This window comes from Neomonachus schauinslandi, chromosome 4 (assembly GCF_002201575.2).
Source record: "Neomonachus schauinslandi chromosome 4, ASM220157v2, whole genome shotgun sequence".
NCBI lineage: Eukaryota > Metazoa > Chordata > Mammalia > Carnivora > Phocidae > Neomonachus > Neomonachus schauinslandi.
The window spans coordinates 21,506,314-21,531,848 of NC_058406.1; the positions used below are offsets into that span (position 1 = coordinate 21,506,314).

The 25,535-nt window shown below is 48.7% G+C and overlaps 1 protein-coding gene across 4 annotated transcripts in view; it reads right to left on the bottom strand.

The window, feature by feature from the left end:
• Positions 1-6,865: 6,865 nt before the first annotated feature.
• The window catches only part of MECR (mitochondrial trans-2-enoyl-CoA reductase), a 28,969-nt gene continuing 10,299 nt past the window's right edge, over positions 6,866-25,535 (bottom strand). The window contains exons 2-10 of one of the 4 annotated variants that reach the window (XM_021683631.1): positions 23,245-23,342; positions 22,657-22,788; positions 15,622-15,765; positions 13,602-13,704; positions 12,420-12,522; positions 11,366-11,439; positions 8,797-8,857; positions 8,574-8,646; positions 6,866-7,240 (exon numbers count right to left, since the gene is read on the bottom strand). In XM_021683631.1, the coding sequence (XP_021539306.1) occupies positions 7,080-7,240; positions 8,574-8,646; positions 8,797-8,857; positions 11,366-11,439; positions 12,420-12,522; positions 13,602-13,704; positions 15,622-15,765; positions 22,657-22,788; positions 23,245-23,342 (949 nt within the window). In that variant the 3' untranslated portion in view covers positions 6,866-7,079. Of the gene's footprint in view, positions 7,241-7,878; positions 8,076-8,573; positions 8,647-8,796; positions 8,858-11,365; positions 11,440-12,419; positions 12,523-13,601; positions 13,705-15,621; positions 15,766-22,656; positions 22,789-23,244; positions 23,343-25,535 lie in introns of those variants that run through there. The other 3 variants (XM_044913932.1, XM_044913933.1, XM_044913934.1) reach the window with 3 other exon arrangements.

Below are 25,535 nucleotides of genomic sequence, written 5' to 3' on the forward strand. Positions count from 1 at the left end.
CCCAGCGACGTACGCGAGCACGCAGCACGCGAGCGCGCGCCTCCCGCCTTCCCCGCCCTCCCCGCAGGCGGAGGGTAACGGGAGGGAGCGCGCGTTCGCTTCCCGCCCGGCCAGGAGTGGGGGCGGGGCTTGCCCCGGGGCGCGCCGGCGTGGGGCGGGGCCAGGTGATCGACAGGCGGTGCTGGCGGCGTGGGGGAAGACTCCCCCCCCCCACCTCCCTCCGCACGTCCTCTCGCGAGTTCGCTGTGGCTGGGCCGGCGCTGCTTTCGCAGCCGGGTGGCTTCGCTCCTCCCCCCGGAAGTGCCGGCAACTGTCTCCGCCCAGCGAACGTTCCTGCTTTTGTCCTTTGCACCGGGAGTGGTTTCGACTTCTGAGCAGCTTTGGAGTTAAGTCTGGCTTCTATCCGTCTTTGTATCCGTGACCTTGGGCCCATTACGCGCCATCTCTCTAAGCCCCGTTTGTCTTCTCGGTATAAGGGAGCTAGAAATTCCAACCTTCCAGAGTCCACTGGAGAATTATACATGAGAATAGATACGTCAAATACTTAGTACTGTTCCCAGCACATCGCGAGTGCCCATATGATTTTCGCCTTTTACCAATATGATTTTAAAAAATAGGACAAGTTGCTTCAATAGAAGCAGTGTGGAAAGTGGAGAAGGCTGGAGTTTTGGAGCTAGATTAGGCTTGACACTAAATTACTTGGTCAGTTTATTTTCTACTGCAAAATTAGAATAATTTATCCCATTTCAATAGACTAGCTGGGTAACTAAATGGGGTAGTATATATGGAAGAATATAGTGCTTGGAACAGTATCTGGACCGAGGTAGGAACTCAAATATTGGTTCCCCTCTCACTAACTCAATTTACCTAGAACCACAAAGGAGTTTTGTTTGCTGTTTTTATTTTTTAAATTATATATATATTTATTTAAAAAAATATTTGAGAGAAAGAGAGGAAGCACAAGTGGGTGAAGGGATAGAGGGAGGAAACAGACTCCCCGCTGAGCAGGGAGCCCAAGGCAGGGCTCCATCCATGACCCTGAGATCATGATTTGAGCAGAAGGAAGACGCTTAACAGACTGACCCACCCAGGCACCCCTTAAAATTATATTTTGAAAGGATAACTCATTAACTGGTTCAAATGATACAGTGAAAAGTCTTCCCATCTCTGTCCTCTGGCCACCTCGTTACCCTCCCCAGAGGCAGACAATGTAACCAGTTTCTTAAATGTCCTTTGGGAGGCATTTTACACAAATAAAGCAATAGTAGTGTACTATACGTACAGTTTTGTGCTTACTGTATTTTGAAAGTCATTCCATCAGTACAAAAGGAGCTTCCTCAGGAGTATTTTTATGGCTTATAAAATACCATTATACACAATTTATTTAATCAGTGCCCTAGTGAAGGATATTGAGATAGGTTCAAACTATTTGTTATAACTGCTGCAATGAATAACGTTGTATATACATATAGGTAGGATCTATTCCTAGAAGTAGGATAGTTGGCTCAAAGGGGGCAAGTATAGTTTGGATAGATATTGCTCAATTCTCTTCCATAAGTACCTGTTTCTCCATCTCATCATCAACACCATGTGATCAAATTTTATGATCTTTGTCAATCTGATAGCTGAAAAATGCTATCTTGGGGTAGTTTAATTTGCATTTATCTTATTTTGAGTGGAGTGAGCCTCATTTCATTTATTTAAGAGACACTTTATGTGTCTGCTTATATCCTTTAATCATTTTTTTTTTTAATTTTAAAAAGATTTATTTATTTGAGAGAGAGAGAGAGGACGTGTGAGGCGGGCATGGAGAGGGAGACAGAATTCTCAAGCAGACTCCCTGCTGAGCGCAGAGCCTGGGCTTGATCCCAGGACCCTGAGCCAAAAGTCAGTCGGGCATTCAACACTCTGAGCGCTCCAGGTGCTCCCCTCTTTTAGAGTTATTTATTTGAGAGAGAGAATGCAAGAGCCGATGGGGGGGCGGGGTCGGTGAGGCGCAGAGGGAGAAAATCTCAAGCAGACTCCCTGCTGAGTTCGGAGCCTGATGCAGGACTCAGCTCTATCTCACTACCCCAGATCATGACCTGAGCTGGAACCAAGAGTCGGATGTTTAACTGACTGAGCCACCCAGGCTCCCCCTTTGCCCATTTTCTTACTGATTCATAGGAGCTCACTATATATTAGGGAAATCAGTTGTTAGCTGAGTTGCAAATATTTTTTCCCAGTTTGACTTTTGACTTTGCCCAGAGTGTTCTCTGCTATGCAAAAACGTAAGATATTTATGGGGTCAAATTTATCCATCCTTTATTTTTCTTTGATTCAAGATTTTGTGTTGTAGTTTTTCTCACTTTGACGTTTAAAAAGAAAAACACCTCCCATGGTTTATTCTGTTATTTTCAGGACTTATTTTTATATTGCAATCTTCGATCCATTTGGAATTTAATAGTATGAGGATCATAATATTCTTAAGAACTGGTTCTAACCTTGGTTGTCATATAGTCTGATCAACCTGTTACACAGATGGGAATGAAAGCCCTGTATTGGGGAAATGCCTGTCTCTAAATCCTGCTCCTCCTTCAGAGCTTCCTAATTCAGGGAGTGGCACCTTCCATCCAGCAAAGTGCTAAAGTTAACCTTCAACCGCCACATCTAGTCTGTCCTGTCGATTCTTCCTTCTAAATGTTGCCAAATCCATCCACTTCACTCCCACTTACTAAGCTAGTGCAGGCCTTGTCATATCGTTCATACGTCAGGGCTTTTAACTGTGCTGTTCCCTTTGCAATATGGTTGGCTCCTTATTCAGGCCTCAGACCTTCCTTATCCTCCTTATCTCAAGTATCCCGCCACTGTGATATCACTGTATTTTTTCTTTCACAGCATCTACCACACTCTGTAATTGCCTTGTTTATTTCTTCACTTATTCATGGTCTTTCTCTTCTACTAGAATGTAAACTCCCTGGTATCAGGGGCCATGTTTTTTGTCTCCTACTGTATCCCTAACACCTATAACAGTGATTTTCACATAGTGGATGTTCAAAATATTAAGTGAATAAACAAATGATCTCTTACCTGAATTACTTCAATGCCCTCCTGATTCTCCTTTTTCTTGCCTCCCCATGAGACACAGACTCAGGGAAATTTGAACTCTCTTCTGATTGACATGCTAATTATCACTGAACAAAATCAAGGAGTCCAAAGAGGGAGCACAAGGCCAATTGTGGGGCCAAAAAAAATCAGGATTGACTGGTAGGGTGACCAGACGGGGTCAGGGGAGCTGGCTTCTTGTGCCAAATCTGCTTGCTGCCTGCTCTGTGACCTTGAGCAACTCACTTCGCCTCTCTTGGTGTCTTCCTCTTCTGTAAAGTTATGATATTAAAATCTCAATGATACAGGGAAGTTGTAAAAATCAAATGGAGATATGGGTAAAAGGGCTTATATACTGCAAAGGGTTAGGGGCATAGGGCAAGCTTACTTTTCTTTCAGGGAGTGTGAACGTCTCCTTACCTTTAGGTCAGCTCTGCTGTCTTCCCAGGATTTTCCTGCCTGCAAATGCAGGCAGATGCTGCCCCAGGCCTGCGTCTCTTCTTTACCATTTCCAGCTGCTCTGGCTGGGCCCAGTGTCCTACCCAGGGCACAGTGCCTACCAACAAGTATGAGGCTGGTAGGTGCAGTCAAGAACTTCCAGGCATAAGGACAGGCATGCCTGCCACACACAGATGAATGCAAGAACGTTCTTCTGGGTCTCAAGTCTTTCCCTGAGGAGAGCAGGCTTATTTATCTCATCTCCCAAGACACAAAGCAGTCATCAATATTATGGCAGTGGCTGTAGGTAGTTGCACGGTGGATGCTCCCAGAAGACACCAATCAGGGAGCACCAGAGTCATGAAGCCTTGGGGCGTCAGGTGTGCTCGAGCTTTGGTTTAGGAGGTAATGCCTGTTTGTCTTCTTTCAGTCTCCTGGAGCCCAAGGTTCCTCCTCCAACCATTTAAAAAGGATTCTGTTTACTTAGTGGGCCTGAAGAGCTGTCCCCACTCTACAGAGAAATTATTCAGCCTGAAAATGAAAAATAGCCTCCCGTACTTTTAAAGTGTGCAAAGAGATGATCCATTTGAGCTTCGATTCTTTCTATGGTCTTGTCACAGTCTCCTCTCTGTGCTGGCCTCTGCAATGTTGGTAATCCCCATTTGGTCTTTGAAGTTTCAGGGGATTTTCCTTATTTGAAATTCAGAAACCTGGGAATTTCTGATGTTATCTCTTCTTTTAGTGCCTCCCTTCTCCCAACTGTCCCCTAACCTGCTGCCAGAGGAATTTTTTTTTTTTTTCCCCCAAAGCACAGTTCTCATCTTCTGGCTCAGAAATCTTTTGTTCCCTACTGCTGATAGGATAAAGTTCAAATTCCTTATTGGGGAATCCTAAACTGCCACAATTCACTTTTTCAGCTTTAGCTTGGATGATTTCAATATAAATTAAATCAGAGAATATGTATCAGTTATAATTAGGTTCAGAGAAAGCCCAAATACTAGGAACCTAAACAACATAGAAGCTTCTTTCTCATGTAAAACAAATCCTGAGGTGGGCAGTTGGGGCATCTGGGTGACCAGGACCCAGGCTTCTTGGATCTTGTCACTGACCCATTCTTAACATGGTCAAAGATGGCTGTGCAAATTCCAGGAATCTGATCTGTGTCCCAGCCAGGAGGAAGGTGGAAAGGGAAGAAAAAGGTACAGGATGGATGCCAGCTATATTTTAAAGAGGTTCTTAAGAAACTGACACCTACCACCTCTGTATGCATGACAAGGCACAGACCTGTCTGCTGCAAGGAAGGCAGGAAAACGGTTTATTCCAGCCTACCATATGCTGACCTAAAAGTTGTCAGCATTAATTCTCAGAAAGAGAATGGATATTTGGGGGAAATGAGAAGATTCTAATATAAATGTCCTGCTTCTATAACTTAGCTTAATCTGGTCCCTTAGTTTATGGTTGTCTCCCTTCCCTGCCTGAGAAAACTATAATCATCCTTTAAAGCACAGCCCAAATGTCATCTCCAGACCCCTAGAGCTACTGTTCTCAGGACATTTTGCACATCCCTCCATGGGGTCTCTAACCATGGTGTTACGAACCTTCCTCCTTCCAGTCTGCCTCCTCTGAGTCTGTACCAGGGGCTGCTCCCTCCCCATGGCTGCAGGCTCATTACTCCCCCTAAGCCCGACATTGTGGACTCCCCCCAAAGAACCTAAACTTAACTGTTCACTCCTGTAGCCTTTGGGCAGCCTCTCTCACCCTCTCAGGCTTTTTTCACTAGCCCATGTTGACCATCGGTACAAGTCAGCTGTCCCACTAACCTCAAGGATAGAGGACAGGGGACAGGAGGGACCTGGGCAGGTTGGGGCTGATCTTGAGCCTAGATGCAAAAGGTAGCAATTCTTATCCAGAAGACACCTGCAGACCTTCCCCAACCCTGGGCTGAAGCTAAGTCGTTTTCTCCAGAGGACACAGAAGATGCTCCCAAAGGCAAGAGCATTATGCTGGGGGCCTGCGTACATGTTTTCGTGCAGCTAAGCCTGAGTGCACTCTGGCTTTCTGAGCCAGTTTTCCCACATCACTCTGCTGCTGAAAATCCCTCTGTGCCTCCCCCGCTCTGAAAGGTAAGTGCTGACTTCTCGAATCTTCTTGCTCTGACCTCTGCTCACAGCTCCCACCTCAGTCCTCACACTCTCCCGTCTCAGGCAGTAGAGCCAGGCTCCCAGCCCTCCAAATTCTCACATGTGCTGTTGGTTTTGCTTGGTACATGCTTTCCTGCTTGGCCTTCAAGATTTGCTGTGGATGACACCTCCTCCATGAAGCCTTCCTTCAAACCCTCAGGCAGAACTGCTATGTCCCCATGGCCCTCTGAACACCTGAGTCAGTGGCCTCATTAGTATACTGGGAAGGTCTGTCCCCTGCTCTGGGCTAAGGAACTAGAAGGCCAGGCTCCCCTCCCCCACCACCAGCATCCCTAGCCTTAGGCACATACTAGGTATCCAGTAAATACATTCCAAAGTCTCTAGTTTTTTGCTCTGGGTGAGCAGCTCATTAGGCAAACACCAAAAAGTCACATAATGTCAAACTCTTTTTGTCTGAATAAAACTATTCATTTTCAGAGCCCACTTTTAAGCTTCATGTCAGGAAGGTTCCCCTGACCACAGGCCTAGGACAAGCCCCTGATCAGTGATGGCCTCAGAGCACTTCCACATGTTTAAGCCCATGAATCACCATGGCAGTTGTTTTGGGACTCTTAGCTTAATGCTGGTTTTCCCAACCCAGGCACGATGGACATTCTGGGCTGGGTAATTCTATGTTGAGGAAGGCTGTTCTGTGCACCACAGGATGTTTGAGCAGCATCACTGACCTCTACCCACTAGATGCCAATAGCATCCTCTCACTTATGATGAAAAATGTCTCCAGACACTGTTAAACGTCCCCTGGGGGTAAAATGACTTCAGGCTGAGAAGCACTGGTGTTAACAACCATCTCCCCAGTTAGAACAGGCATTCCATAGGGTGGTCCAGCCAGCTGAGACCCCATTTCCTTGGCTCCTCAGCCTGGCATTCACTCTCCCATGTAGCTGATCCTCCTCCTGCCCCAGACTGAGCCACATACTACACAGAATGAGTCAAACGTTCCTTTTTGCTCCCCTGTGGAGAGCCTGAGGGTGGAGACTGCATCCTACTGGCTTTTGTACCTGCCAGTGCCTACCCTTGCTTTGTTTCAGGGTCGTCAGGAAATCATCACTGGGGGACATGTAGAGGACGGGCAAGGGGTCTTCTTAGTGCTGGGGAATGGCAGGTGCACAATGAGGGTCCTTCTTGCCAGGGATGACTTCTATGGGTTTGTATGTATGTGTTTTTAGGAAGTTCACTTTATTAGATACCCTGGGGCTGGCCCTGGGGAAAGCCTTAGCTGGCTTCACGACCCTCCCAGTCGGAAGTGACAGTGAGGAGAGGGCAGCCTGGGGAAGGCTGAGAGGGCCCTGACAGAGGCGCCAGAAACCAGTCCTGCCGATCCATCTCCCCTCCCACCTTGCTCCAGCTCCTCCGCGATTAGCACATGGTGAGAATCTGCTTTGAAGACACGAAGGGCTGCACTGAGGCTTCCAAGGCACGCTGGTAGTCCTGCAGTGGGACCTCGGAGCAGGCGGGGGCTGTGAGCTGGCCCCGGCTGATGAGACCACACAGCGTGACGATCAGCTCCTTGAACTGGGCTGTGGGAAGTTGAGCAAGTCAGACAGGTCCAGCGGCAGGGCATGGCAAGACAGACCATGGGCCACCCCCAGTGGCAGGAGCTGACGCTAAACGCTAGGAAAGCCTCGAGAGCCCAGGCTTGACCAGGGATAGGGAGGCTGTGGGGGCGGCCTGGTCCCTGGGGGGGGTAGGACAGAGGAGCGTGGGGGAGTGGCCCCAGGACCGAGGGGCAGGCAGAGTGGTGGCTAAGAGGGCTCAGACCCACAGAACCTGACTTGGGTGTAACCGAGAGTCCTGAATGGCGGGAGCGGCAGGCGTACTTTGAGGCAGGGCAGCTAGAAGAGGCACAGGGAGGGGGTGGGTGTGCCTGGCATGCCAGCTGATGTGGAACTGATGAGCTTTGCCCAGGGAAAGAGCTCAGGACTCCCTTAGAACCCCACAAGTTGAGGTCCCCAGCATCCCCTCCCAGGGCCTGTCCCCCTCTATGGTCCAGGAAGATGAGAAGTGGTTTTTCATAGACATCAATTCATGCAACATTCAAATCTAATCATGTCCCCTGTTTAGGACGCTTCGGTGGCTCTTCCCTTGCCTTTAAGATAGAGTCTGAGCTCCTTAAGAAGGGTTGTAAAGCCTTTCATAATCTGGTCACAACCTATCTGTCTAGGTCCCCACTCTCTATGATGGGCTTTTGCACAGGCTACTTTTCCGGCCTGAAACATGCCACTGATGCCACCACTTTCCTCCCCTTCACTTGAATGACTCCATGTGCTTCTTCAGTCTCAGCGTGGGGCGGGGGGGTCACACTCTGGGCAGCCAGTCCTCCAGGAGGGGAAGGATGGTGTACTGGCTCAGGTTCTGGAGTCAAAGAGACGAGTGGCTGCATCACTCCCTACGTGGGGAGACTGGGCAAGCTACCTAACCACTCTGAACCTCAGTTTCCTCCTCAATCAAAGGCTAACAATATCTAGACAACTATGATATTTAAACTGAGACAGAAGTTAAGTAACTTGTCCAGGTCCCATGGCTAGGCTGGGTAAACCTATCCCCAGTGATGGTGGGAGCAGGATTTGAACCCAGGCAGGCTGGCTCCAGAGTTTGTTCTCTGTACCTGGCTGTCTTCCATGGCAGTCTTCCCCAGGGGCAGCCTTGCTCACTGCTGCCACCCCCAGGACCAGCTCCCTCGAGCCCAGTACCTATTTGCTGACTGCAACTGTGGCTAGAGGCTATTTTCCTTTAACCTGTCATGGCACTGGGGAGCCCATCACCCCTCCAAGCCTCAGGATGGCGGGTCACTTCTGCAGTAGGCACTGCCCTCTCGTGTGACCCTTGGCAATGGGGCCATCATCCACTCACCTGGACTGTGGTCCTTCTTCCACTGGGACAACCAAAAGCCTCGAAGTTTGAGATCCTTAAAAATGAGCTGGCTCTGTGGACACAAGAAGGATGAACTGGGGCTCTGAGGGCAAGCATTTCAGGCGCCTTGAGGTACACCCTGTCCAGGGACAAGGGCACCTGTGGGTCTGGACAACTATGGTGTCCAGGACTGTGTCCATGCCTGCCTCCCCCACCAGCTTACCACAGAGGCTATGACGGGCTGCTTGGCCATTCCCCCGTAGGTCACCATGGTTCCCCCAGGCCTGAAGAGTCCAGAGAGAACAGAGTGGGTGCAGGCAGAGACAGAGCCCTTCTCAAACCTGCCAGAACACTTCTATTCCAACCCTGGTCCCTGAATCTTGCTCTTAGAAACCTTGGGAAGGTTTCAAAAACTGCAGACTCCGAGGTCCGACCCAGACCTAAGGAAATCAGGAAGCAAGGATCTCTATTCAAGCCAACTGACAAAACACCCCTGCCAGATGACATGGATGTTGAGCCAGAGTTGGGAACTCACTGATCTAACCACCCAGTTGGGCTTGGATGAAGTGTTGCAAAGAAGCGTGCTCTGCTGAGGAAAGCCCAAGCCCCACGAGGTTAGTCCTGGCTACCCTCCACTCTTACATGTGTGGCCTTAGGCAGTGCAGACATTGGTGCAGACCTCTGCTCTTCACTTGTCCACGCTTACTCGAAGGAGCAGCGAGATGAGGTGGCTATACACATAAGGAATGGTATGGCTGGGGTAGAGGACAGTGGGCGACTGCCCTCTCGCTGCAGGAGGGGCCTGGCCAGGCCCTGCCGTCTGACACCCACACCCACCCCAGCAGTTAAACAGGAGAGGCTTGAATAGTTTTTTAAAAATGAATAAGCTAGGACTTCCCATGCTCAACTTAACCTGTGTTCCCCTCCCCACTCCCTGGCTCTTTTAGGAGTTTGCTGATCAAGGATGATGGCAGGTGAGTGGGGGGTGCTTTGTGAACTACAGAATGGAAGAAGCTGCGGTGTGAGGCAGGTGATTCTTTGTCTGGGAGGCTGGTGGGTAGTTTGGTCTTAAGCTCCCTTCAGCTGACACCTGTTCCAGAAAGTAGCTCCTGGGGGGATCAAGCCCCCCCCCCGCCCCCGCCCCGTACTACACTTGTTCTAATCAGAATGGCTAACGTTCACTAGGCGTTTTCTGGGTGCTGGGCACAGATCTGAGCATTTCCAGGTGCACTGGCTTGGTGAAGTCTCCCCATAACCCCAGGGGAGCACTTCTATCACTCTGGCTTTACAATGAGAAAACTGAAGGCCACCTCTCACCTGTGTAGCGATTTCTGCATCACCTCAGTGTCCTCGGACTAACCTTCTGACTAATCTGTACGAGGAGACGGAGGCCTGGAGCACTTTTCCTGTATTGTCTAACTTCCCACGGGCCCACAGATAGTAAGTAGCACAGCTGGGACTTGGCACCTCCAGGGCCTCCTCCTACAGTGAGTGCTGTGGGGATGGCAGGCTGCCCCGGGGCCCCCTGGACTCAGGCAGAGGGGGTGTGCTCAGGACTCCCAGTAACTTGGGGTTAAGCCTGGCTCTCCCACTTCCCAGACCTTGGGGTGAGGTAATTACCCTTTCAGGCCTTGGGTAAATGGGGATGGGAACAGTATCCCTGGCCCGCGTGGTAGTGAGGGATGAGTCAAGCACTCTGCACAGTCTGGTGCACAGGTAAATGCCCAGTGATGGCTATCACAGCTCTTTGACCACATGACCCATCTTCCCATCTAGCCTGTGAATTCTAGAGAGTTCCCTCAGTGTCTCAGCCATCTCTGTACCCCGTAGCTAGCGAGTGCTAGCAAGTATGTGTCAACTAATGTTGTTGAGGGGATTCCTGCTTTAGTTGGAAAGTATCCTTTCAGGCGCCCCTCAGCTCAAGAAATTCATGTTAACAGAGAAAACAAGGGGAGGACATGCGCTGTTAATATTGTCAACAATGCTTATCCCCCTTGGTTGTGGGATGATAGGTAACTTTTGTGCTTAATTTTTCCTTTGTACTTTTTTTTTAAAGATTTTATTTTTTAAGTAATCTCCACACCCCACGTGGGGCTTGAACTTACAACCCTGAGGTCAAGAGTTGCATGCTCCACCAACTGAGCCAGTCAGGCGCCCCATCCTTTGTACCTGTACATGCTTTCAAAATGTTTTGTAAGAGCATAATTTTACCTCTAAACTTAGAATCTATTTTTAAAAACTAGTAAGAGGGGTGCCTGGGTGGCTCAGTCGTTAAGCGTCTGCCTTTGTCTCAGGTCACGATTTCAGGGTCCTGGGATCGAGCCCCGCATCGGGCTCCCTGCTTGACGGGAGGCCTGCTTCTCCCTCTCCCGCTCCCCCTGCTTGTGTTCCCTCTCTCGCTGTGTCTCTCTGTCAAATAAATAAATAAAATCTTAAAAATAAATAAATAAATAAATAAAAACTAGTAAGAAATTTAAAAGCTAACAAGCTAGGACCAAGGGACTTCTTAAGATGCCCCCTCGGTTATGAATCCTTAAATATTCTCCTCTCACAGAAAGCTCTCCTTCCGGGGTCCCTTGGAGAAACAAAGTGGACGGTTCTCTGGGTCATCTGCAGAGGAGGAGGTTGGGAAAGGAAGTGCCGGCATAACTAGGACAGGACTGTGGTCCCAGTTGCCTGCTCAGGGTTATGCGGACTCGCACTGGCCACTGGGACTCGGTCACTTGACAGTCCTCCCAGCTACAGGCCTGGAGAGCTCTGGCCAACTGGGCCTGCAGGGCTGAGGGACTTACGCTAAGTGTCGCAGCAGCTCTGTGGAGCTTTTCCCGCCAACACAGTTGAGAGCGAGCCGCGGCGGGGGCATGTCCTGGAAAATAAGGAACCTGCAGTGAGGGAGCTGCCACTGTACACCGGGGGGGGGCCGGGCCGGAAGCTTGCTAAAAACAGTGCCCCCCTGGCCCAAGCGCTGTGTCAGAGGGAGGGGGTGAAGAAAATGGGATGTTGGTGCCTTCAAACTCGGCCCAAGGAGGACCTTTGCTTTATCAACTTAATCCTGTTATCTGTTTTGGAATTTTGTTCAAAACTTGTCTCTGGGAAAGAACAGATGGTGGGCGTCTATGTTCCTTTTTGAAGGACTTCAGGTCCGAGTACACCTCTTCTCTGCACTTACAACTCAGCTCACGTTGGAGGTGTTGATCTCCTGTTTCAGAAACGTTCTTAAGAGGCATGTGTTCTCAAAAGAGTGTGTGTGTTTGGTCACTCCAGGGTTCAGAGGAAGGAGGCTGAGATGTGGTCTGGTCACCTACTGGGTGTGCTGGGGGTGGAGGTTCTGGAAGGTTAAGAGGCTGTGAGTTCACAGAGCCCTGACTCCACCATTTGTAACTGTCTGCCCTTGGTGAAATCCTTGATCTGTTTTGAGTCTTGGTTTTCTCACCTGGAAAAGAGATAGCACCTACTTTGTAGAACTTTTGTGGGGATTAATCAGATACAATATAAGGAGGGTGCTTCAGAAATACTTTCTCTTCTCTCCCTGTGCCTCAGGTTCCCTAGGTCCTCTCCCAGCTCAGAGATTCACATTGGCTGTGAGGGCTGAGGTGACGCACTACAAATATTCAAACCTACACATCATCCAGGGTTTTTTGAACTTTGTCTCTCTTGCCTCCCTCACAGCACCTGGGCCCTTAATGCATGCTGTCCCCTAGCTGAGGGAATGGACTTTATTCTTCCACAAAGAGACAAAAAGAGGATTTGGAGAGGAGCTGGGCCAGTCCCAGCCTTTCTAGCAGGTCAGCTTTCTCCAGGGAGATGAGCATGGAATGAAGACACAATGCCCCTCATCCTAGGTACCTTAAAGAAGTTTTTCATCTCATGCTTTCTTAGCTCCTCTTCTGTGAGAACATGCTCAGCCCCTAGACTCTTCAGTCTGTCAGTCAGCTTCTGGAGGTCAGGTCTGGAAACCAAACACAATCCATGGCCCTTGGTCACACCTACTGGCTTTCTCTACCATAGGCTCGTAAGACCCCTCCGCCACAGCTGTGAGAACACGAGTATCTCTTTGTGGGAAGCTGGGATTGAGTGTAAGCCAGGCCTTTTGTAGGGGCTGGCTACCTGATTTCATCACACTCCCAACACCTCCAGGCCTTGGTTCCCTCAGTCGTATTATGGGGTGATTTCTACAGTCGTTGCCAGTTCAAAGGTGCGAGAAACCATCTGGCCCAGGGAGAAGACATTTCACGTCCTGACTTTGTCTACCAAAACAACAAGCTTCATTTCCTACCCCCCACGCTTTTCAAGGGGCTCTTCAGGGTGTTGTGCAAACACACTCCAGCCCATGAATGGCTCTGGGCCTCTTTGGCCAAGGCAAACAGTAATTTTTGTTAACACAACTGAAGGGACAGGGAAGGGAAGTAAACGTCAGTTCTCCTCCAAAGACTGGACTTCCATGACAGATGTAGCCACATTCATTGACAGTGAGACTTAAGGCACCTGGATGGTATGGTGGAAAGAGCACGAGCCTGGGAGCTAAGTCTGTTACTGACTTGCTGTGTCTTCCTTTCTCTGAAACTTGTTTCCTCACTGTAAAACAGAGATGCCAAGCCTACCCCATCTCCTTCACATCCCTAGTTAGAGCCGTTCAAAGTGCCACACAGACGCTAGGGGAGAAAGGGCCCTGGGTTCGACGTTCACAGTAGGAATAACACAGCTTCAGGCATTCCCAAATATGAACTGGGGCTTTGAGATCATGGGTTATCACAAGAGTCTCAAAAACTCTCAAAAAGTCTTCAGCAAGGGCGGGCCCACCGCCTTCCTGCTCTCCCTTTACATTTGGGATGTCGCTCATCCTACAGCCAGAGGCCACCTGGGCCTCCTTTCGGGCAGCTGACAACGGTCAGTGGTGTGCGTCCGCCGCGGAGGAGGACTGCTTATGCACGGGCGCCCTCTGGTGGAGATGGGGGCGCCTGCAGGGATGCCGGGGGGTGGGGGGGAAGGCCCAGGTCGCGAGCACTGGGATCAGGTCTCCCCACACACCTGTCTCGGACCACATTGACGGTCCTCAGGCCCAGGGCCGCGGCGATCTGGATGACTGCTTGCCCCACTCCACTGTTGGACGCATTCTGGATGACACAGTCTCCTGTGAGGCCAGGAAGAAATCCAAGTTAAGCCCTAGAGACCTGTAACAGGTCAAGTGCTCCCTGCCTGGGATCCTATTATAGGGCAAGAGAGGGGAGTCCTCAGGCTCAAAATGACCCAGGACCTGGCTGCTGAGCCTTCTCAGACCTGTAACTTACTCTTCTCCCAATGCCCCCCAAAATTCCACAACACCCATGGTGCCTCCCAGGACTTGGCAACTCAGAGTCCACACTGTACGTAATTTAGACCCCACTGTGTAAATGATTTTATATCATTCATTATTCTCCTGATTTTTATGTCCTCAAATCTCTGCTTAGGTTATTTCCATGGTTTGCAATGTTTCCCTCTTTCTCTCCTCCTTCGTTTTGAAATCCCACATACCCTTTGAAGCACAGCTCAGGCATGGCTTCCTTCCCATCCTCCCTGTGTGTGTTTCCCCAGTGCTCTGCAGGTGGTGTGCCCAATCTTACACTTGGTTGTGGATAGGTCCATTTCTAGCAAGAGCCTGAAGCCTGGAGCTTCCTGAGGGCACGGCCATGCTTTATTTCCCCTTTGTGCTGCTTAGTACAAGCACACTGCCTTGAAACGGGTTTACAGCTGTGCTGGAGAAACCCGCAGCCCCAGAAACCGGGTCCTACAGGTAGTCTGTGGTCAAAGCCCAGGCCTGGCTTTGGAAGCTGCCAATGGGGGAGGCAGCGTGGCATGCTGGGGAAAACATGGACTCTGCAATGAGATGGACCTGGTGTGAGTCCCAGCTTTCTCACTGACTGTAACAGACCATAACATGGGATAGGTCATGACCTCAGTTTTCTCCCCATGAGACAGGAGTCCTGGGAGTACCAATCAGGATGCTCCTCATTATTCAGATGCCATTGTGTCCAGGAAGGTGCTCTGTTATCCAGAAATGTGATCTGAAATGCAGGGATCTGGGGCTACAGACAGGGGAGTTCCTGGAAGAAGAATGCCCATTCTCTGTGGGTTCCATGAGGGTCTTGAGAGGCCCCCTCCCAGCAAGACTGAGCCCTGCTCGCCCACAGTAGTAACCAGCCTTCCCTGGCTTTTCTTCCTTCCGTCTCGCTCTCCCCATCCCCTCACTCCTGCTTCCTGGGATCACCTTCCCTGCGAACTGTCCACCCTCAGTCCTTATCTCAGGCTCTGCTTTCAGGGAACCCTGAATAGAACACCTGGCTTTGTCATTTCCTTGCTGAGTGATCTCACGTAAGCAATTTCTTTCTCTGGACCTCAGTGTCCTCATTTCTGAACAGGAAGAATAATAAAGTAGTGCAGGGTTACTGCACTGTGTGCCAGGCACTGTGCTGAGTGTCACACTGCAGTGTCTCCATTAACCCTCACAATCCCTTACTCTCCACCTTATGGGTGATGCATCTGATGATCTAAGAGATCAGTTCACAGTGAGAGGTGAAGCTGGGGTTCAGACCCAGGTTCCCTGCCTGAGGCCTCAGCTCTCCACCAATGATACCAACCTCACTGCACTGCTCTGAAGGTTTAATGCATGTACAGGCACTTATGTGAACTGGAAAGTGTCATATGAATGCTGAGTGGAATTACTAAGTTCAGCATTTTACTGAAAACACAGGCACTCTGTCTATCTTGTCTGGCTTTGTATCCCAGAGCTTAGCACAGCTCCATGTTTCTGCTGAACGACAGAATTCCATCCCAAGCTCTAGGGAATGCGATCCTTCAGCGGTTATCCAGAGTGTTCTCCTCATGAGGTTTCAGCATGTTTTCTAGAAACCAAGCTAACAAAGCAAAAGCAACCACCACACACTCACCCAGGTTCGGGGCCTGTCTTCCTCTCAGCCCCTTACTGGTAAGTTCCCATGGTCTCGGGGTCAGGACTTGGGTCCCAACCCAGTGAGGAGATCCCGGCTTGCTCCCAGCACCTGTGGGCTCCTACCTGGCTGCAGCTGCTCAAAGTCCATCAACATCCTGTAGGCCGTGCAGGGATTGACACTCAGGGTGGCAGCACTCTGAAGAGGGAGGTCACTCGGAATGCTGATCAGTGCTTCCTCACTGAACACAGCCTCGGTCTGCCAGGTTCCTGAGTCAGGGGATGAGTCCAGGCTAGTGAGACAGGATCCCTCTCCGCACCTGGCCCCACATCACCCTCCTCAGTAAATGGGCGCCTAAGACGTCAGCCTTCAAGTACCACTTAGAGAAAAAAGAAGATCTTGAAGTCCTTTTGAATCTCTGTGAATCTTCATGATAGTTATATAAGGTAGATTTTGTTATTCCCATATTAGTTACCATTAGACGTAGCTCATGTCGCCCAGCAGGTGGCTAAGGATCTGAAACTACTGGGCTCTGAGTAACATCATGACATGGGTAAGGGAAGCTGCGAAAGCCCCCATTTTCCTGCTTAGTCCTCCTTTTCCTCATCGAGGGCAGGTTGACTTAGGTAGTATTATGTAAAAAAGCATGAAAGTAGAAGTCAAAGGCCTAGGTTTGGGACCTGGTTTTGCTGGTCTGCTAGTTGAGCAGATTCCTAAGTCACTGAGTTCTGGTTACCCTAATATGTAAATGACGCTGGCAAGAAGAGCCTGACTGGCCTCCTCTAAAAGCTGCTGCACAAATCAAATGAAAGAAGGGAAATGACAAACTCCTGTAAACTGGAGAGAAATGATCATTAACCTCCAGCCCACATTCCAGTTGCAGACAAAAGAATTGTAAAACATCAGTGTTGAGAAGGCTCTCAGGGCATTGAGTTTAACCTCCTCATTCAACAGGGCGGGAAACCAAGAAAGTGACTTGCCCTAAGTCTCCTGGCCAATCTGGGCTACCCCTTCCATCTGCAGATACCGTGCACCTACTGTGAGCCAGGTGCTTGAACAGCACAGATGCGTTCCAGCCTTTCATGGAGTTTTATTCCAGTGGAGAACACATAAAAACCAGACAAGCAGATACAGTAACTACAAATTATAGAGGCAGAAAGTAACACTGAGGAGAATTATTTGAGATGGGGGTCAGGGACAGCTTTTCTGGGGAGGTGCAGGCCAAGATTTAAAGGATACAGATACCAGCCACTCAAAGAGTACATCCAGAACATTCTAGCGAGAGGAAAAAGCATACGCAGAGGCTCTGAGGCAGGACAGACAGAAGAAGGACCTGGGAGGATAGACACTGCAGGGCAGAGAGTGATGGGAAGACCGGCTTGGGCCATGGCTGAAGTGGCTTGGGCTAGAGGAATGTCACCCAGACTTTCACAATCCTGACCTGGAGTAACCATGAGTTATGGTGTCACTCAGTACATTCGCATATATAAATATGTACACATACATATAACAGAAACCAAAGTTTCATGGAACAATATTTACCCTACTATATGTGATGCGTGATTCTATTCTGATTTTAGTAAAAAAAAAAAAAAAATGCTGTTTGCAACCCCCTAGATCGATTTTGCTAATGGGTTACAACCTGCCATCTGACAGGTGCTCACCCATGCAGGAGGGATCCTGTATAAAGCAGAGGTGAGGAGGACACAGATTCAAGCCTTGGCTCCACCACATACGCACTAGGTCAATAGAGAAACTATCTAGAGCCTTGCTGGCTCAGTGTCTGGTGGCTGTGGGTCTCAGGGGTCTTGGCCTATGCCTCCAAAGCTCCGGAGTGTGCTGGGATTCAAACTGTACCCTGGCACCACATGGTCAGGTATGGAGAGGAGGTGACAGCCTACGCAACTAGTAATTGTGCTGTAGGAGGGGAGAGACAATGTGGGCTTCAGGGACCAGGTAGTAGAGACAGGAGGTAGGAACATACTTTATTAAGGGCTATGTCAGTTCCAGAGTAGATCTGTAGCTGAGAAGACAAGACATTGAAAAACTGAAGGGTTCCTTTGGAATCTAGGAGGTACCTGGGCATTCTCTGGGCTCCACCCAGCCTGGTCTTCAAATCTTCATTGCCATCTTCATAATCATGGCCCCCATTCACCTTAGCCAACATGTACCGTATCTACTCTGAGCCAGACACTTACTGTAGGGCCTTCTATGCATGAAATCAGGGGTGTTTTCTAATTCCCCTTGATGGCACCACAATGCAAATCCAGCCTTTGACATGAATTTCTGGGGCATGGCAGTCCCTAATCCTCTTCTCAAGAGAACCTGGGTGGGATGGGGGTAGCGCCCAAGGTCAGCCCAAAGGGCTTTCAGGGTTTTAAAGTAGAAACCCTTAGATCCTAGAGTGGGGGACCTGTTTTAAAATCCCGGCTCTGCCATTCATGATTTGTGTGGCTTAGAATTATCACTGCACCTTTTTTGACACTCATGTCATAGTGTGAAGATTAAACACAATGACATTTGTACAGATGATCACTGTGCCTAGTACACAGTAGATGTGGAATGTCCCTTGGTTTCCTTTACTGATCCTAAGTCCCATGTCCTAGTTCTCAGGACTCCTGTTCCTCACTCCTGTGCAACTGGCCCTTAACCATCTCTACCACCCAATGCAGGGGTCGGCAAACTATGCCATGGGCCAAACCTGGTTCACCACCTGTTTTTGTAAACCAAGTTTTATCGAAACACAGTCATGCCCACTTCTTATGTATTGTCCATGGCTGTTTAGGATGGCAGAGCTGAGTAGAGGCAGTGTGGCCTGCAAACCCAAAAATATTTACAATTGGCCCTTTAAAATAAAGTTTGCTGACCCTGATCTCATGCGTATGGAAATTTAATTTGTCAAAATTCTTGTGTGTCTTCCCTCAGTTGAGCTGTACGAGTGAGTTGGGATATGCCAGGCAATGACTGTTAGCTGCATTGTAGAGATCAGGACACTGAGGCTCAAAGTAGCTGTGGCTTCAACAAGATCACCCACGGGGATGGAACGAGATTCCCAGGCTGATGCTCTTGCTCCCGCCCCGTGCTGCCTCGGGAGGGTTTTGAGCGTTTCCGATGAGAAAGTCAGTCCGCACATTCTCTGGCCTGGTCTCCCTGGGGACTGGCTGCATGTGGGGAAATGCTGGCTATGGGCACAGCTCAGCACCATGAAGGATGATCAAGGTCTGGCCAGTTGAGGACTGCTCTGTTTAATGACTGCCACTCTTACTAATCTGCAGCCTTCACCAGAAGAAAGACCACGTCTGTTCGCTGCCGTGTGCCAGAGCTCCACACACGGCAGGGGCTCACAAAATGCTTGCCAACTAAATGGAGTTGATGACAGTCCCAGACATTATAAAATCCTCATGTTCTTTGACTGGCATGCACCTGGTGGGAAAGACTGACCTTTTGTCCAGGGAGAAATCCCCGTTCTGGCTGACACCCACCTCCTCCACCTGTGTGATTACCTGCACCCCTGGCAGATGCCCCTCATTCTTCTCTCCAAATCTAGTGACCGACTTCTGTTCCTTTAGCTTCTAACTCCATCCTGTCTTCTCAGGCCCTATGGCACTGCCTTGTTCAGACCCTTCTCATGTGCAGCCTGAACTGTTTAGCCACCTCCTTACTGGCTTCCTGCCTCCAACCTCTGCCTTTCCAGAGCATTCTCTGCACTGCCCAAGTCTGGTCCACTCATGCTTCTGAACTCTTCCTCGGGCTCTCTCTGACCCTAGATGTGTGCCCTCCATGACTGGGCCCCCGCCTACCTCTACAGCCTCATCTGGTGTCTCCCTCAGGCCAGCCGTGACCCAGCCACACCCCTGCAGTTCTGACCGTGCCATGCCTTTTCCCACAGCCGCACCTTTGCACACGCTGCACTCCCTGCCTGGAAGCCCTTCCTCACCTAGCCCACGGGGTGCTGAGTTCAGCACCACTTCTTTGGGAAGCCTCTTCTCATGCTTCCCAAGACAGGGGACTCTTGCCTTTGTGTCCACCCTCTCTTTACAGCGCTTACTAGATTGTATTGTGCTAAGTGTTCTTTTTCTGTTCCTGGGTTCTCCATCCCCAGCCAAGAACATTTTGAGGGCAGAGACTGTGTCTGACAGGGGCTGGCGCAAAGCACCAGTCCCTCTTGATACAGTGAATCCTGCAGCTCTCTGCTCAGATGGCTGGACTTTTTCACTGCCAGGTGGGGCTGCAGGAGAGAGTGGAGCCATTCTTGGCAACTTTTCTTTTCTTTTGGAGGGGGGGAGGGCAGAGGGAGAGAGAGAGAGAGAGAATCCCAAGCAGGCTTCATTCCCAGCGCAAAGCCCAACACAGGGCTTGATCTCACCACCCCAAGATCATGACCTGAGCTGAAATCAAGAATTGGATGCTTAACTGACTGAGCCACCCAGGCGTCCTTCTTGGCAGCTTTTCTGATCTCAGAGACTTCTGTTACTGTTTTTTCCTGCCTGGTACCTTTCTTTCACTGTTCCTTCCTAACCTCTGAGGCTGTCAACCACAAAGCCCCATCCTCTGAACCACAGGGGTGGGCAAGAGACTCAGCTGGGGCAATTGGAGTGGCCCAACCCCACGCCCCTGGTGGTTTTAGGCCATAAGCATCTTTGCCACAAGCATTTTTGTCATATAATTCATTAGCCATAAGGCAATTTTGCCATAAAAAGTTAAAAAAATAACTGGTTGACAGTTTGGTTTGACAGTTTGTTGGTTTCATCTACTGGTTGACAGTTTGGTTTCATTTCTCCATTGACACATCTCTTCCGTTTTATACTGTATAAACCTTAGCCCTCATAATGGTCTATACAGTAGCACGGAGTTTTGAGCCCACATTTCCCAGAGAACTTAGGAATGTCTATCAACAGAAATGTGACAATATGCCAAAACCAGACAACAGTGCAAAAGGCTTTCACAACATAATACAAAGGCATTACAAACGTGCATCCTAGTATCTGGAAACTGATACTTCTCTTAAGCGAGGAAGAAATTTTAGCAAAAAAAAAAAAGCATGATACCGATTCAGGAGACGAATCAACAAGCAAAAGCATCGTATGATACTAGGAATAAAAGACTTTGAAGACAAGCGCTTAGGTACCTTTTGTGGATCACGAAATAAAATCAGTATTTGTGCAGTATTGCTATGGATCTACACAACACATTTTGAATGTATTCCAACATTTTGTATTTTGCAATAAAGTCTTTTTAATTTTGTTACTCATTTTTCATGTTTCATGATGTCCTTTTTAATGAACGTCCTGCTTTTATTTTTCACGATTTTATCTTTTACAGCAAAGTTGCCTTATGGCCAATTAGTTATGCCACGAAAATGCTTGCAGTAAAGATGCTTGTGGTGACAGTGCTGGAAATGACGGGGCTCATGGATGAGCAAAGACCCAGGCAGGGTCAGTCGGAGTCCTGCTAGCAGATGGATATGGCTGTGCTGGGCAGACTGTGTTCATTTGTTTGTTCTTAGGACGACGCAAACCTCAGGATGCTGGTGGCCATCTATGAAAGGTCAGTTTGAATCTCACCTCCACCACTTACTGGCTGGGTGACCTTGGGCAAGTTGCTTAATATTTTACATTTGTCTCGTATCTACCTCCTGTTGTGGGAATAACTGAGTTAATATATACAAAGTGCTAAGCGGTGGAAATCGGAGGGGTAGACGAACCATGAGAGACGATGGACTCTGAAAAACAAACAGGGTTCTAGAGGGGAGGGGAGTGGGAGGATTGGTTAGCCTGGTGGTGGGTATTGAGGAGGGCACTTTCTGCATGGAGCACTGGGTGTTATGCACAAACAATGAATCATGGAACACTTCATCTAAAACTAATGATGTAATGTATGGGGATTAACATAAGAATAAAAATAAATAAATAAATAAATAAAATGAAAAAAATATATACAAAGTGCTTAGAACAGTGCCTGGTGCAAAGGGAGTAGACAATAAATATTTGTTGATGTTATTACATCACTATATGGGAAGATTCCATCTGAGAACTAGTGAGAACAAGAGAATGAGCTCTGATATCACTGGGTTCCTGGATCCAGCAGTGCCTGAAGCCTTGCATCTCTTGTACTTCCCAGTTCCAATTAACCCCAACCAATTAACTTCTTTTTTAACTTCTTTTTTTATAAACCAAGTTCGAATCAACTCTCTGTGATACCCCAAAGAATCTTAATACTGTAGTATAGCGGGAAAAACAGTGGCGACAAGATTTTTGGTGGGCTTTCAGTTTGCTGTTTTGAGTTTGAGCTTCAGTCCCTTAGACGTCCAAAGGGGTAGATACTATCTTCCCTGCTTCCCTCTTGTGGCTGCTGTCAGGATCCTTTGTATAATGTTTGTGCCTCAAAAACTGAAGCCCTAAGGAACAAAACTCATCAATGACTCCTTACTAGATATCAAAGAGAACCCTAACTCCTTAGCTTGGCTTTTGCAGGGCTCCCCCATGTGGCCCCACTACCTTTGTAATCTTGTTCATCATTTAAGCAATCCTCTGCCATGTGCAAATCCTCTGCTGAGGCTACACTGGATTTCTCACCATTTCCCACACTCACCTGTGTCTTTGCTCATTTCGTTTCCTCCAAATGTAATGATTTCTGGCTCATCGCCATCTAACATAATCCATCCATCAAAGGTCCATTCCAAAGAAGCCTCCTCCACAAAGCCCTCATCCTTCGTTAAGACTGTCTCTCTCTCTCACATTTGCATTCACACAGAGAGGACCCAGAAGTGCCCTCTGCTTCCCGTGAACTTCTAACACACCCTTTATTGAGGTTACTAGTTTGGAGATTTCTTCAATTAGATTTTAACCTTCTGGAGGGCAGGGGCTGTCTTATTTGGGTTTCCCACTGTATCTTATAGCAGGGATTTAGGGATGTAGGGATTCACAGCTCTGATCAACATAGGCCCAAAGAGATGAGAGAGTAAGTCCACCACCTCCAGAGCGGAATAAACACAATTTCTGCTCTCCTGTTCCGCTCCCACTGCTACTGGTGGTGGGTGTATGAACTCAATAATAAACCCTGCATTGCTTAGTCACACTGAGCCAATGAGCAAACATTTCCAGTGCGAGTGAAATACAATCTGGAACAAAGACAGGCTGCAGACACCTGGAGAAACTCACCCAAACCGGCACTGGCTGGAATCACCCAGTCTCCTGGCTTCACCCCAGTCACACTGCCGCCCACTGCCACCACCTGTCCAACGCCTTCGTTCCCTCCAACAGCAGGCAGCTTGGGAAGGAGGCCATAATTTCCTAAGGGAGAAGAGCACAGAGGGTCACCCTGTGACGTCTGGGCAGTGAAAGAGCATGAACTTTGGAGTCGGATCTAAGCGCGATCTGGGCTCTGCCTCTGATCTGCTGTGTAACTAACCAGACTCTCTGAGCCTTAGCTTCTTCATCCATAAAGGGGATAATATTTTTTAGCGTTCATGGTTATTATGGGGATTAGATAATGTATGAAATGAGCCCACCATATCGCAGGCACTCACAGTGGTTGGTTTACTCCCCACTGCAATCTTTCTAACTCTTGAAAAGCCTCACATTCCAGAGAAAGGAGGCCAGAGAGGACTGGTAGTCTGCAGATGGCTCATCTGGAGAGCAGCTGCTGCTAATCACAGGAATTTCACACTCACACCTGAGGAAGGATGAAAACGAGGTAGCGGCTAAGCAAAAAAGCCAATTAACGTAAGCCACAGAAACCAAGGTTACCTTGGATCATATTTATGTCAGATGGATTGATAGGGGCCGCCAGCATCTTCACATGGACGTCTGATCCGCCCACAGCAGCTAGCTCCAGGTTCTTCAGTCTAAGCACAAAGCGAGAGAGAGATGTTAATGTCACCCAGGCTAGACAGGGCATCTTTTGCTCAAATCATCTCCCCAAAGTAGGTTAGACCGCAACATTTTTGAGCTGCCATTGTGTGCCCAGAAATTAGGGTTGTTAGAAGAGAGAAAGGTGCTATAGGGAATTAGCACAGGCTATGGGTTAACACTCTCATTAACTACATGTGGAAAATCTCTAGTACCCTCGAAATCCCCTTGCCCACTCTAAGACAGAAGCTAGTAAACCTTCTGCTGGCCTGGATTTGCCTTGTTTTTTCCAAAACTTGCTTATCACAATCACCTGGTGTGCTTACTAATGCAGATTGTCAGGCCCCAGCTCAGACCTACTGAACCAGAATCTCAAGATAAGGGGCAGCCCAAGCAGTTCTCATAGACCACCATAACTGGGACACCCTGGGCTAGCTTATTTGTTCTCCGCTTTTTAATTTTATTTACATATCTGTTAGTTGCAGAGCGGGTGAGGGAAATGGAAAGATGTGCTACATAGTTCAGAAAGAATTCCATGTGACTGTGATTCACCCCCTGGGGGGATGTCCCTTCTGGGTGAGAATCCTGGTCTGTCAGAAGCGATGCTGGATGGACCACTGAGTCTCAGGTGTGAAGCCCCACCACATGATGGCTTGTGTCGCCATGGGCAAGTTTATTCCCAACTCTAGGCCTGTTTCTCCCTTTGTAAAAAGGCGGGCGGTGGTGGTTGTTTGGACTTGCTCACTGCCAAGAGCTTCTTCCATTTCAGGTGGGACTTCTATGTGGTAAGGCTCTGGTCACAATGGGCCCTACACGATGGGACTAATGCCTATATGCACCAGAACTTTGGTTAATGGGTTAAACCCGCTAAAGGGCTTTTGAGGGAGCCCCGGTGATAAGAGGTGTGTGTGTGTGTGTTTAATAAAAGGAGACCTTCCAAAAAGTACTGACTGGTATCCTAGACCAGCGGTCCTCATGACTTAATTACCAGAGACTCCTTTTCTTTCTTTCTCCACACCAAGACTTCATGTTTGCAGCATTTCCCTCTGCCCAAATGTACTTGTTAAGTAATAACCCTCTTCATTTTCAGTTACCAAAGGCACATATAAGTGCCACACAGAGGTTCTTAGCATTAGGCCACAGTGTCAGTGAACTAAACTGATGTAATTCTATCCACTTCTGGCAGAAATCTGACCTTTTAATTATACCTGAGGCTCCGTTTGGGGTAAAAATATGATTTTCAAGAAATGTCTTGTACTAATAGTGGTAACAATGGTGGCAGGTATTTATGAGGTATTTGTCATACATCAGGTCCTGGGCTAAGGGCTTTAAATATATGCTCTGATCTAAGCTGTAACTCTCTTGTGAGGAAAGTACTGACAATCCCATTCTGTCAAGTAGGAAATGGAGGCTCATCGAGATGATGAAACTTGCACAGGATAAGAGAACTGGTCAGTGGCAGGGCTTCCCTGCTTTCAAAGTCGGCACTCTGATTTACCGTGCTCTGCATGAGCATCCTGAAGTTAGTCTGGGAATCCCCCTGACAGCCTCCAAGGACCCCTGGGGATCTCAGGGCCCCAGTCTGGGAATCCCTGTACTGGATCATGACCAAAGTGAGGGAGGCCCTGCCTCACCGCGACTGAGAAACAGCTGCAAAAAACTGAAAAAGAAACACTGTACAGAAAATAGTTAACTCAGAAGGAGTTATGACCAAGCCAGAAAGAATAAAGAAAGGGCCCTTCTTGTTTAGGGAACTATTAAGGAATGTATGTATTTATACAAAGCTGGAGGAGGGGAGTCCTTGTAATAACAATAATCATAATAACTACTGTTTGAGTGCTTACCACTGAGGCACTCTGAAGTGCTTTCCATGCCAGCTTTCTGCCATTATTCTGATTTTATGGCTGAGGAACAAAGGCACAAAAGAGGTAAATAACTTGTTGAAGGCCACGAGAAGTACTAAGTGGCTGATCTGATTTGAACCTGGTGGTCTGACGCCAGAAAAGCCAGCTGGTAAGGGGCTAAGTGGACCAAGCAGAGAGTGGCAAGCTGAGCACCAGTCTGGAGTGGTGTGCAGGTGTGATCCTTGCTGGACCTTCCTGGGGAGCTGGAGAGGGGTTCCCAATTTCCCCAGCAGGTGGGGCAGGGAGCCATCAGCCTGACCATGATGTCTCTCTCTGAATGCATGT